This window comes from Lacerta agilis, chromosome 9 (genome assembly GCF_009819535.1).
Source record: "Lacerta agilis isolate rLacAgi1 chromosome 9, rLacAgi1.pri, whole genome shotgun sequence".
In the NCBI taxonomy this organism is placed as follows: Eukaryota; Metazoa; Chordata; class Lepidosauria; order Squamata; family Lacertidae; genus Lacerta; species Lacerta agilis.
The window spans coordinates 40,594,811-40,609,468 of NC_046320.1; the positions used below are offsets into that span (position 1 = coordinate 40,594,811).

At 40.0% G+C, this 14,658-nt stretch overlaps 1 protein-coding gene across 3 annotated transcripts in view; it reads left to right on the top strand.

The window, feature by feature from the left end:
* The window catches only part of SLC7A11 (solute carrier family 7 member 11), a 57,388-nt gene that overhangs the window by 14,440 nt on the left and 28,290 nt on the right, over positions 1 to 14,658 (top strand). For all 3 annotated transcript variants that reach the window (XM_033160635.1, XM_033160633.1, XM_033160636.1), the window contains exons 5-7: positions 3,163 to 3,288; positions 6,065 to 6,164; positions 6,753 to 6,797. In XM_033160635.1, coding sequence (XP_033016526.1) covers positions 3,163 to 3,288; positions 6,065 to 6,164; positions 6,753 to 6,797 — 271 coding nt within the window. The remainder of the gene's footprint in view (positions 1 to 3,162; positions 3,289 to 6,064; positions 6,165 to 6,752; positions 6,798 to 14,658) is intronic.

Sequence of the window (14,658 nt, forward strand, 5' to 3'; positions counted from 1 at the left end):
CTGGATGGAAGAAAACAAACAATATTTTCTTTCTTTGGCTACTGATTGACCATTAATTGCCCTTTTCTTTAAACATAACGATTAAGTCATTTAATCATATGCACATTTGTAACAACCAAACAATCACTTCTCTGGCCCCAGTGCAAACTTCTAAACATTTTATTCTCCCCGCTATGATCCTTTCTCTGTTTTGGAAAAATTGGAGATTGGCCGGTGTCTTTTTAAGCTTTTGTTGTTGTTGTTTCTTTGGTTTAAACTCCTTATTCTGACTGCCTGCTTTATATTTATAGCTGGTCATGGCAGCATTGCAATGTATATAATATATTTATATTTATACATGAAGGACAGATTCCCCTAGTCCCCTTCACACATTACTTTAGTTCAGTGATCGGCAAACCTGGCCCTCCAGCTGTTTTGGGACTACACTTCCCATCATCCCTGACCACTGGTCCTGTTAGCTAGGGATGATGGGAGTTGTAGTCCAAAAACAGCTGGAGGGCCAAGTTTGGCTAGTTGAATACAAGGTGGACTGCACCACTTGCCCTGTTCCTACATTGCATGGTTTCCTCAGCCCTGCCATTCATGCACTGAGCATGGACAGGCTGCTTGCATAGACTTTCCCTATGCTCAATGTGTTTTCTTGCTCTCTTGTGGCTAGCCAAATGCCACTGCTCATTCCTGCTTGCCCCACATCTGCACCTGGAACCCTTGGGCAGCTCCCAGGGCCCCAGCATCCTAGCAGTGACCATGCTGGTATCTACCCTGCCTCCCTGAATTCTACCCCCCCCCCCCAGGTTGGTCACTCTAGGCATCTAGCTGCCCCTTTAATTTCCCCAAATACCCTCAGCCTAGCATTGCTTTGGAAGACTGTGAGAAAGTAAAAATGTAGCTACTGTGCAACCAGGTATCCTCACTATGGCAGAGGAGGAATATAATAACTAGGGAAGTTAGAGAATTCTGACTGAAGCAGAAATGGGGGCAGAAATTGCCACTGTTTGCATATTTGCTCATTGTCAGGACTGGATTTACTTCCTGCAAGTGCAGGTGGCAATTGTTGAGACCAAATTTCAAAGCTGCAAATATCTATCATTAGTCACGACTCCAGAGTCTAGAAGTCATCAGAGGCTGCAGAGTCTCCAGCTAAAAAGCTGGACCAGGTCTAGAGCTCCAGAGATGAGGAGACCACAGAACAGCCTTCTTTACCACCTGTACCAAGAGCCATGACATTCATTGGTGCCTTCCACTGAGCCTAAGGAGCCAAATGCCTCCTACATTACTTAACCAGTACAAGGAGTTCACTAGGCAGGTGACCATGTAGTGTAGGAGGGATGCTTGTCTTCAGGCCAGAGGGTTTGTCCTTTATGAGAGCTTTGGGCAGTTTCCAAAGGAGAACTCCCTAGTGCAGCTGATCCCAGCTGGTTATGGGGGCTTCAGCAGTGCAGGGCTCTCTTCAGTCAGCTGATTGTCCCTTCATGCAGAGAGCCATGTGCTTCACTTTGGAGCACTGATAATCAGTTGACCACCAGGGCTTTAAAGCACCTTGTAAATGCCTTTGCAGGCTATTCAGCAGTATTTGCAAACAACCTTTCAGCTCAGTCATCATATAGGACATCCCTGATATCATATATAATAACATCAGGTGGAGGGCAGGTTGCTTTACAAAAAGTCCTGGTGGGTGAAATCAGTGTGTTTTAGGTTAAAAAAATTATATGTTTTTTAAAATTGTTTTAGATGCCTTGAGTCCTGGTCTGTGAAGGTGGTTAATAATAATAATAATAATAATAATAATAATAATAATAATAATAATAATAACAACTACTTACATGTTTGCATCACCATGCAAATAGGGTAGGGAGAAGTGTGTGTGTCTCAGACATGTGAAGGCACTTGAGGTCACCTGCTTGCTAAAGCTAAGCATGTCTGGACCTGTAAAGGTAAAGGGTAAGGGACCCCTGACCATCAGGTCCAGTCGTGTCCGACTCTGGGGTTGCGGCGCTCATCTCGCTTATAGGCCAAGGGAGCCGGCGTTTGGTCTGCAGACAGCTTCCGGGTCATGTGGCCAGCATGACAAAGCCGCTTCTGGCGAACCAGAGCAGCGCACGGAAACGCCGTTTACCTTCCCGCTGGAGCGGTCCCTATTTATCTACTTGCACTTTTGATGTGCTTTCGAACTGCTAGGTGGGCAGGAGCTGGGACTGAGCAACGGGAGCTCACCCCGTGGCAGGGATTCGAACCGCCGACCTTCTGATCAGCAAGCCCTAGACTCTGTGGGTTTAACCCACAGCGCCACCTGGGTCCCTGGTCAGTACATTAATTCATATTTGAAGTTTTATTTTCATCTCAGATGGAAACTTTTTTTTTTAAGTCATTCCTCTGCCAAAGAAACTCTGGGGAATTCTTTCCTGATTTCCCAGATTTCTTTGGAAAATGTCATTTCAGTTGAACTGATACAAAACTGATAAAATTTAGTAGATAATAGTCTTTTGCTCATGTACTCATTCGTACTTAAGAATATAGAAGTAATTCAGGCTCCCTAAGAGAGCTGAAAGGTTCCTTATAACTACCTTGCTGAATGCACGTTCCCCAAGGCATCTCTCTAGAGGAAACCACACAGAACCTTTAGGAGAAGAAATTAATGTGAGCATTGAGCCCGAGGGGCAATGTTTTGCAGGGCCCATAATTGTGAGGATTTGGCGCTCTGATTGTTTTATTCCGTTGTTTAATGTTTTCAATGCCATACAAATCTGCAGTTAAATCAAACTAAAGATTACAACTGAAATGGGAAAGTGACATTATTTTCAGTTTAAAGGCTGAGTTATACCAGTTCATCAATTATCAACACTGAGTGGTTCTGCCAGGAAGGAAGAAACTTTAATATCTGCTGTTGAAAGCTTGCAAAGAGATTTATGGCTGGTACAATGGCAGTGGTGGTGGGGGGAAAGGAGTGCTTTAGCAAAGGCATGTTGAGGAGAGTGGGATGATGAAAAAAAAGTGCGTGGCAAGAAGACTAATGAAGGAGACGTTTATAAGGGTAACTCCACTTCTTTTGCAAATGCCTAGAATGCATGCTGGGGAAAGCTTTCCCTTGATGAAGCTTACGGTGCTTTTGGAGGGATGAGTAGCACTTTCTTTTAACTATTCTCTCTTCTTTCCCCCTTCCAGCAATTGTAATGGTCCTGAATAGCATGAGTGTCAGCTGGAGTGCCCGCATCCAGATTTTCCTAACCTTTTGCAAGCTCGTAGCAATTTTGATAATTATAGTCCCTGGAGTTATGCAGCTAATTAAAGGTATGAAGTGAAAAGTAAATGCTATTTTAAGTGCTTTTTATCTCCCCCTTCCCACCCTTGTCCCTACCCATATAGTGCTGAGGCCAGCAAAATCTCTTAATTAGTCTCTGCTTGTTCAACTTAAGCTCCATACTGTCATGTAAATAACTGGAAGTGGAACTATGCTGAGAAGAACTTATATTTACAGCAGCATGCTGATGAGAGCATATTGAGGCTGGATCCATAATGTTTTAAATGAAGGACCGATGAGTTGCTCCTCTCAGCAAAAAATGTATTAGAAGGGTAAATACTGTACATTGGAATGGAACTTTAAGTCACTTGTGACGATAGGACATTCAAACAACTATTTTGTACGGCATTCTATTTAGCTCTCTCTCTTTGTGCTTGTGCATGTGTGTGTGTGTGTGTGTGTGTGTATGTTTGTGTGCGCACGCGTGCACACAAACAAGACAATACATAATCTGTGAGCAAAACTCTTCCACAATGCTTTTCATTCATCAAATTCCATTGCAAAATGTGTGCTTTTATGTTTGCATGCACCATTGAATGCTCATTGCTATATAATTTAGAACAGGGCTGAAGGGGACTTCAAACCCATGGGACAAATTCAGCCCTTGAGGCCTTCCTGAAATGCTTCTGCCTCTCTGGACTGTGTTTCTTGAACTGTGATCATTCCTGTTTGCCTGAATAGAGAGATGTGTCTGTGTAAACCTCTGACTTTAAATACATCTTCTTGTGCAATCCAAACCCAGACAAATGGTGATTAGTAGCCTATGGATAGATGAAACAAGCCAAGTTCAAACAATAGCTTTTAAATCTGATTTGTTTCAAGTAACTGCACTTGATCTAAAAGGATAAACTGTGGTTAATCTAAAAGGAGGGTAGAAGTTTCCAGGTTCCTTCATTTGGCCATGAGAAAAGAGGAAAGGAGGAGGATTCTGTGAACCAAGGCACATGGAGAGTTATTTCATAATGCTAAACTGTGGTTATGAGTTACATCCAAACACAGCCAAACTCTTGATTTATAATTTTCCAGCTTCTTCCTTCTTCCTACAGGTTTATACTCCCACTGATTGACTTTCACTTTCAAAACTTTTCTCAGCTTATTTCTCTGTGCTGTTTAAACAGATGGCTAATTCTTTTAATTAAGGTTTACTTTGAATATAATAAGATAATCCATGTGCCAGCTGTTTTTAATACCATATGTTTATGGATATAATGTGAATAACTGTTATTGTATTGGAACAAACTGCAGTTTCCTGTTACCGGTACATCCAAATACGAGAACCATGGTTTGTATAGGCTGCAGTAAATTAACAAACCATGATTTGAAACTATATTATGACAAACTTTTCACAATTTTCCATATTCGGATATACAGTAATTGAAAACTGCAGTTTGTTCCAAAATGTAAATGGAAGTTTCATATTTGCCTACTTTGCATATGGAGGAGGAAAAGGGAAGCTGAAAAGCCCCAGGAGCTGCTGAAATTGGTGCATGGCTACTCTCTGTGGTGAACCACTGAACTTCATGTGACAGCCTTTGTAGTGAAGAGCCTGCCAAACTGACCCTACCGACCCAGGCTCACCACTGGATCTTTCTAGACTGAAGGGACTGTCAATATATTCCTTTTCTAGCTGAGCCTTGATTGAGCAATAGGCCTCCCTCAATTCTACTGTAGATTAATAATAGGGAGAAAAAATTAACTGTGCTGGAAGAACATTTCTTAATATTACAGGATCTTTTTGCAGTGTCCAAATGACGCCCATAGCATTTTTTGGACATTTTCAGTTATAAGTTGTGATGGATATAGCTTTAAGCAAACATAAGCTTATTTTTGGAATTCTGGCCACTCCCCCTCCCTTCTGAAGTAGAAAGTTGGGGAACTGCATTCCGGAAGTATAACTGTGCATGTGCTCACCAGGAAGGAATTGTTTTGTCAGTACGTTTTCCTTGTTAGCTGTTCTTAAAAATTAGCAGAACTGCTTTCAAAACAGTCTTCACTGGGAATTGGGGTGAGAGGGTAAATATTCCAAACAGCTGTGGGACATACAACCTGTTAAATGTTTGTAGCCACCTCCTGGGTCCTATTTCTAATATGTTTAACCTTAGGTTTGGTTCTGATAGTACTGATGTTTGTTTAAATATAATGTGGCTTTTGCTAATTATTATGTGGCATGTAGTATGTGAAACACCTGCAAGAATATAGCCATTAGCTTGAATGATTATGGCCCTTGTTTACTGAAGGCACTACTTTTGTATCCAGTGTTTCAGTAGTTGTTACTTCTTGTATATTATCTGTTACCTGATCTGTGACATTTATTGCAAACTTGCAAGAGCTTTGTTGAAGTCAATGGATGGTGTTCATTTGTAGCCAGCCAACAGAAGGATGCCTCTCTTCACATGCTTTGATGTCCCATTGGTCTAAACTTAAAGCAGGAGTAGTCAACCTTTTTATACCTACCACCCACTAATGCATCTTCCTTGATGGTAAAATTTCCTTACTGCCCACCAGTGCTCGATGGAAGGAGGATTCAGCTTGTGCCGTAGAACCCCCTACTGCCCACCTAGAATCCTGAAGCGCCCAGTAGTAGGCGGTAGGGACCAGGTGACGACCCTGGTCTAAAATATGAGGGGCTGATTACTGGTACTAAGATGGAATTAGAATGATTTTTTTAAAAAAGAAAAACAATAAATGGATTTATCTCATGGGTGATTATGCTGGTGATTTGCACTCTTTGTAAATTGCTGATATATATTTCAATCTGCTTTTCAGGAGAAACTCAGCACTTTAAAGATGCATTTGTGGGGAATGCAGCCAGTGTCAAGGGATTGCCTCTTGCTTTTTATTCAGGAATGTATGCCTACTCAGGCTGGTAAGTGGTATGACAGGTTGGATTACATTGAATGCCTGACCACTGTATGCTCAATATGCTATTAGTAATCTCAGTCAAACTGATGCCTCTTTTAAACCTGGAGCATGGCAGGAGTCTATGGTATAGATGTTAAGCTTATGAGATAGACATAAGTGCTCTAGCTTATGTTTTGTATGCAGAAGGTCCCCAAATTCATCCCTGGCATCTCGAGGTAGGACTGCAAGAGACTCCTGTCTGAAACCCTGGAGAGATACTGCAGCTCAATGCAGAAGACAATGGCTATCTAAATGACCAGTGGGTTGCACTTTGTATTGCTTGACAGTGCACTCTTGTGTGTGTGTTTCCTGACATAGGCACCTATTAAATTCAATGTGACTTATTTCAGGATGAGTGAAATATAGGATGGTAGCCTAACTTTTCCTGGGGTGGGGCCCACTTACAATTTCCTGGGAGATTTTTAGGCACTCTGAGGTGTACCGAAAAGCCTAATCTGCTGTACAGAGTTACTATGAGTATTAAGTAACAATTATATTGCATGTGAAAAAATTCTACATTGGTAATAAATTGATTTAAACTTTGCTTTTATAGGTTTTACCTCAATTTTGTTATTGAAGAAGTAGAGAACCCAGAAAGGTATGTTCTTACCCTCACTTCCTTTTTATTTTTATTTTTTATATTTTTTATTTTTAAAAAACCCTGATCTTAAAAGTCCCACTGCTCTAGAAAATAAATTAATAAACCTATGCTCTTTCAGATAATCTTGCATGCCGGTCAGGTTGCTTTCTCCTGGCAATGATGGTATCAGTTTGAATGTGCTTTATTTGAAATTTTGCTAATTATTAATTGACCTGACCTGCGTAGGTGTGTATCTTTTCTTGTGTACTGAAGACAAAAGGAAAGCAGTTCTCCCCATTTACAGCATGTCAGCAATTTTCTATGGGAAACTTGAATAGATGCCTCTGACATGTCACTGGGAAAGGATAAGGCTTTGAATGCAGATTTCACAGCATATTAAATGTTGATTCGGTGTGCATAAGGTTGCTCAGTCATAATGTGATCTCAGCTACACTAGACCCGATTTAAATTTGTCACGTGGAATACATCCATGGAAGTGTTCCATGTAGCTGCTGTTGTGGATGGAGGTTAATACTGAATGGATGTATAGTCATCTTGACTGGACTTTAGTGTCCAGGGGTCCTTACCTTTACCTTAACTAAATGGATTTGTGTGGATATTATGTGAATGTGACTCTGGCCCCACCACTTGCCTGAAGCCCCAGGTTACCCTTGAGGAAATGTGGGTCTCAGGATAATAAAAGTTCTCCAACTCTGATGTGTAGGGTTGCCTATATCCCTCCTACATGGCCTTGCTGTCCTGATATGCTGGCAGCCCTTTGATGCAAGGGTGATGCTGTGGCCCTTCAGTCTGTGTAGGTGGGCTATATCAGTGTGTTGTCAGTGTGGTCATCCCACATTAGGTGCATTGCTATGTGAGCCCCATGTTATCACATTTAATTGGGTCAATTGGGCCCACCTAGTCTTATCTGGCTATTTCAGCCAAAATGGATATACCTAGAAAAAAAATGTAGACTAGCTAGAATTTGACAGAGTGTTGCTGCACATATGCCATTGTTGCTTCTCTCTTGTTCGAAAGCCATTGGGGTACTGTAAAATATTCAGCTGAATGCTATTATGGAAAATAAAGTGGAAGACAATGTGTTTAATTCTGCATTTGAGGAAGTATTCTCCATATGAAGTTAGAATGTTGGGGGGGGAAAATTCAGGAATATTGAAGTAACCATAAGCAGACTCCCTCCAGTTACTGCTTGTGATACAAACAGAAGCCTTTGTAGCAGCAGTAAATCAGAAGTGTTGGCTTCGTTACAGAGTCCTGACACAGAACCAATTAAATCAAGCAGCGGTTATTACTTTAAATTTAGTTTCTATATGCACTAATGGGAAGATGCAGCATAAGATTCTATCAGCACATCTGCATCCCAAATAGTTGAGAAATTTTTCCAGCAACACAGAAGAATGAAGTGCTTCTCTGACTCAAGTGGAGGAAAGGCTCTTGATGATTCAACAGCTCAGTACCAACACCCAATAAAAAATCAGAGCTAGTCTTTTTATTGGCTTCATTCCTCTTTGGATGAGGCCTCTAATGCGGAACAACTGGAGATGCAGAGCTTAATTATTTGAACAGGCAGGTTTGAGGCTCATAGCCACAGGCACAGTTTTGTATCACTATCTTGTTTGCTTTGCTGTAGGTGTTTTATTTAAATCTCCCACAGAGTTCACACTGTACAGGACTTCTCTGTAGAACATCATTGTGGAACTGTTGCTATTGCCATAAAAAGGAATATAATTCTTCCAGATGTGTAATTTGTAATATTTTGTGAAGAGCTGTAGATGCAAATTACTGCCTGGAACAAGGAAGTGTATAATGATCCTTCTGTCTCGTGCTGTGCCAAAGTAAATGTTTGCCTCAAAATCAGTCACAGTTGTATGTTTCCAGGTGCACTTCACCATGTAGAATAACTGGCAGCTGGTATCCTATAATCAGTTCATGCTCAAACAGTGATAATTAACCTTCTGCAACATTTAGGGTGACAGAGTGCCTGAAAAGAACTATGTGGCAAACACATGATATTTACACCTCAAAATAGTAAATCTCCATGGCATAGGGAGATGTTGAATCAGTAATTTGGTACAGGGATATGTGGAATCATTTGAAGAATTATATCTGTGGCTGCTTTAGCCTGCCATATTCAATTTTTCCTTGCTTACTTCACTTGAAACAATCCCATACAAACAGGTTGTGTTTTCTGTTTTTCCAATGGAGAGATTAGGGTGGCAGATACTGAGTTTCAAAAGGCCATCTTTTGAATCCATGACTGGGCAGCTGTTTGCATCCATAACCAGTATTGCATTTATCAGAATACTAGTGTTTTGGGAACCTTGACCCTTGTCAAGACTGTCCTAATTGACAATGGCATTATATTGTATCCCCTCCCTCATTTTTTTTTTTTTTAGACCTTCATCCTACCTATGCTGCATATTGGAAGGACCAGCTCCTTTGAGTTTGTTCTGTGGAGTATAGGGAAGTGGAAACCATAATGAGATTTCTCTGTTGCACCATATACCATTTTTTTGCTTATTAAGGGAAATGCCATTTCTAGGACTGATCTCAGTGTTGTAGCTTAGAAGTCATTGTTCATAACTGGAAACATTGGTGCAAATATATTTCCTGGGACATTAATGGGGGAAAAGTACAGCATAACTCATCACATTTGACGTTGTTTTGACCTTTGTAGTAGATTGTTGTGTCATTTTGTCTGTTACAGGCAACTCTCCAAAGTAAGCATGGGATAAACCTGGAATGTAAACTTTAGGCATTAGTTTCTTCAAAACATTTTGCTGCACAAGAGTAGAAAACATTGGCTAGTTTGGAATTCACAATTTAAATCCAGGTGTATTTGAGGTTTAATACATTACTACAGTTTGATTTAGCGTATTTGTGAAAGCTGCATACGGAATATACCACTTTGGTGTATTGGTGTTTGTTATTTCCTGGTTTCTCAAGTACCGTAATTACCGTACACAGGATAGGAACATAGGATGCTGCATACAGAACATACAGAGTGAGACTATCGGTTCATCTAGCTCAGTATTGTCAACACTGACTGACAGTGTGGCTCTGCTGGATTTTTTGATAGGCGTTGTTCTCAGCCTACCTGGAGATGCCTGAACCTGGGACTTTTTTTTCATGCAAAGCATGTGCTCTGCATTGAGTTACAGCCTTTCAATTAAATTAATGAAGAATACAATAATGAATAATTTAATGAAGTGAATGAAGAACAATGATCCAGTATGAATGGTGCAAACTGTTGATTCACATAATGAAGTACATGAACTACCCGCTTAAAAACATCTATTTCTACACATTTAGGGCATTTTAAAATTAAAAAAATAGGTAACATTAAGGGGAGAATGAAACCTTAAAATGAATTTCAGGAAAAGTGCTGCAATTATTTAGCGTTAAGGTGAAAATCCAGTGTTGTCACTATAAAAGAGTAAGGGCCTAAAAATAAATAAAATGGAGAGACCCAAGGGCAAAAATTCTCAATATCTATAAAAGCTAAAGCTGAAAACAGTTTCTCAAAAATTCCCTTGTCATAAACCCTTGCTAGAATTTGTGGCAAAATGTACGTAGAGCAATTCCTTGTTTAACATGAAAGTTTGCAAATGTTCTGTTTCCATTTGTTAAATAAGTTTGAGGCCATCCAGGTAATCAATCATTGTTTAAAAAGTTACACTGTGCAAAGAATGTATTATTGAGATGTATAGTGTTTGTAAGCCTACTCTCAGATTGATAAATCATGTCTAGTGCCTGTTGGAATACAGAGAATGAATTGCTTTGCTATGACCTTGGGGTGTGAGATTAGTCAGTTTGTCTATTAGGCTTTTCCAGTGTTCTTCTCACTTCATTTATTCCTTCTGTTCTTTGGAGCCAAGATGCAGCAGACTTGGAGCAAGTTGCCAGGGCTTGATATAATCACTCATTTTGGGAAAGCAGAGTATCAGAATGGCCTGAATGATCTTTGTGGGTTTTTAATATCAGATTTAAATAATCTGAGTGTCATATTTAATTATGCACTGTCTGCTTCCTATTTATATTAATTAATGGCTGAAAAGTCACACATCTTGAGTCAATGAGAAATGAAAAGACGAAGCATAATACTGAAGATATTTCCAGACTTGAGGAAGGTGATGTTGACATAGATAAATGAAGAGATGAGCAGCTTCCCAAATGTCACAGTGCTTCCAACATGTTGGTGAATTCCAGCCCTTTAAAATTTTTGGCATGCTGCAATCTGATGTACTATCATTCTTAGTTAAATCAATACTCACACGATACTTTAAATATCAAGCCTGATAGGTCTAACTTCGCTCACATGCCTTGAGCTCTTTTGAAAGGTGGACAGTGACAGAATAGGAACTGTTGGATGCTCAATGTTTTAGAAACATAATTTACTTTGGAGCCTAACTGGTAACAGTTCACCTTTGGAAGTCTTGAAGCTTGATTGTGTCTTCTTTTGAATATAGGGCTGATAGCGTAACCCCATAAGTGTCCCAAGAAAAAAAAAAAGGCCGTCCTGTTTTCTCTCACAAGAGCATGGCAACCATTTTGGGTGGTATGATCTCACATGATTTCATATTGAGATCTCTTTGTTATCATTTCATTGAGTGGGGGGTGGGGGCAGAGCATCCCAGGGTGTTTTGACTTGCCAAAATCTAGAGCCTTGAATCTACTGCACTCTGCCATAGTGCCTAATTTCTAGACATACATGCACACTCAGCTATGGGACACTCCCAAGTACCAAGGGGTAGAATGGGGTTGCCAGAAGACAGTAGGGTGGCCATGCATTGCGGAGGACTGCACTCTCTATTTTGAGGGCTGTTCAGTCCAAGCCTAGTTTAAAGATGAAGAACCATAACAAGAGGAGCCCATCAACAGCTAGCAGCTTGTGGCCTGCGGTCCAAGCAGATACACAAATCACCCAGTGTCTGCCACACTATGGTGAAGTGTATGTATTTCCCTTAAAATTTGTGTCTATATTTATAGATGACCATATGGGATTTTAAATGCAAATTCATATCCTCTTTTGGGTGATGCATGACTGGCTGGTCTTGAAGAGAGAAGCAATATGCTGCCTTTGTGCACTCCTTTATTTATAATAATACTTTATTGTGGTCCAAAGACCCACAAAACAATTTCAAAACAAGATAGTTAAATTACCAGACAGACAGATGGAAGAAACTAAGGCAATCATTTTGTTTTATCTAGGGCATAATGATCTTGTTTCTTATAACCTCCGAAAGAAACTTTGGCCACGACCAGTGTAATCTCCTTGATCTGTCTTCCCAAAGATATTTAATATGGGAGGCTTCAGATTTTTCCGGCAAAATTTGCCAGTAAGGGTTTGTCAGTTGATCCCTTGCTTGCTCATACAGTATTACTCACAATGCAGTAGAATATGCTTCAATTATTTAACATGTTGCCTTTTCTCCCATTTAAAGTCATGGGTTCCCCCAAATAATCCTGGAAACTGTGGTTTGTTAAGGGTGCAAATTGTACTCTGTGAGGGGGTAAACTACATCTTGCAGAATTATTTGTGGGGAAGGTCATGATTGTTAAAGTGGGGTGTTATAAACATGCTTTAAAAGTAATGTGGACATGAGCTTCTTCAGCAGGTAACCTCTTCAGAGGATATGACACATCGCTAGCCCTCCTCCTGTAGGAATGCATATTGTATAATGATAACCTTGTAATGCAGAATGGATCTTCTGGTTGGATCCAGCTTAGAGCTGTTTATCTGCTGTTGGTAGTTTGGGGATATTTATAGATACATGTGAACGTTAGGGAGGCCATAATTAATGGCAGGCAGGTCAAACTTGAAGTGAGTTTTCCTTGTCTTGAAGTTTACACCTCTCTGCAATTTCCTGAGACTGCTTCTGAAGAATTTGTTAGGTAGTTTCACTACATCTTCAGGAATTGTTCCTACATGAAGGTCTGTATGTATCCTCACTTAGTTATAGCTGATGAGTGAGATGCCACAAGTGAGATGGCAACTCACCTATAGTGGGAAGTAGTGCTGGCAGTAAAACCACATAACTTTAAATACTAAACATTTCCCTCACCACAGGCAAGATCACAGGAAGGCACAAGAAGAAAGCAAATGCACTACATACAAGTGCCTGCAGCACAAATCAGCCTAGATGGCTCAAACAAGTGATGCAAGTCACATGCTAAAGAGACCAGATGAGACAAGACAAAACAAAATATTACTTCTGGAAAGTCTCAATCACCAACCAGATTAACTTGAGGAAAATTCCTTATCAGCGCCAGATAACATTGATTGATCAGACTTTGCACATGAGTAAAACTCATTCATTGAGTCTTTCAAGGAGTGCATTTCCATACTACCCTTTCACTTTCTTTGTTTTTCACTGAATGCACACACTAAGAAGTGACATAATGATCTAGTCTAGGAGTGTGGAATCCCAGGTTGTTGCTGGACTGCAAGTCCCAGCATCCTTGACCTTTAGCCATGTTGGCTGGGGCTTGTGGGTGTTGGAAGTTCAGCAGCATCTGGAGGGCACCAGGATCCCCCTTTCAGATTTTCATCAAAGTTAAGTACCTCTCTATAGAGGCAAACTCTATCAAAATTCCATTGAACCTGAGGGTACTTAATTCTTAGTAGACATGTATAGGATTACAGTGTGAGCCCTGATTATTGAGTAGGGAGTTAAGCAGGTAGAGATGAAACCTTATATTCAAACATTTGGCATAGCATTTTTCAAAAAGGAAATATTGCTCTTATCTATTGAGCATATGAAGCAAACTTTAGCTGGATTAACATGAATTATAAGCTGTTCCTTAATAAGCAAAATTATTTTTTCTTTTCAAATCACATATGTAAATGTTTGATGAAAGGAACAAGCTATATTTTTCTCTTTGTGCATGGAAATGCCCCTTACATTAAAGACACTATGTGTTAAATATTCATGCTGCCCATGAGCTATCATCAAAATATTTTTTTTTGTCTTTTAAACTTCTTATTGAGACTAAGTGCCCTGTTTTAAGGAATAGTTTGAGTACCCTGTGCTTAATTGTGTGTGTGTGTGTGTGTGTGTGTGTGTGTGTGTTGTTCGGCTTCACATATGCATAAAAAATACATTTGGCTCAAAGTCAATTTGTCATTCCTCTAAGGCCACAATGCCAAGTAAATGGTGTAAGAATGGTAGGATTATATTGTATATGTTATCTTGAGGTAATCAAAAGTGACATACATTAATCCCTCAATGCTATTCTATAGCTCATTTGCTCATGTAAATTTAAAAGGTGTCCAGGTACCTTAAAATAAAATTGAAGGGCAAGGCTGACAGTATTTCCTTTCACTTTTATTCAATATGGTTTATGGTCTAGAAATACTTTTAGGCTTTTATATCAGGGTCAATGTAACTAGCTGGGTTGTTTTTTTAAAGTAACTCTTTCACACATAAATCTTAAATAGATGTTGACTATTACCTGTGCAGCACACATAGAACTATTCGAAATCCTTAGGCCAGAGGTCTAGACTGTACAAAAAATAGCCTGGTTCCCATTAAGCTATGGCTTGATCAACAAACCACAATTTGTCCTAATATATGGTTATGTTTTCCAGCTGCTCTTGGTTTGTGCCATTGTAATTTGGTGGGGTGTGACTGGGTTCACATGTTAACAACCAAGCCAAAGATAAATAAAATAAAATAAGGTTGTATCAAAGGTTTGTATTCAAACAACAAACATCGAGCCGTATCCAGTGCAAGACACATTGTGCTAGCAGATGGTGCAGTTTAAAAGGAATCCAGTGCAACAGTTGTGCTAGTGGGAAGCTTGTTGTACAACAACAGATTGTGAAATCTGCTGTGCCACCATCTTTGGCCGTGTG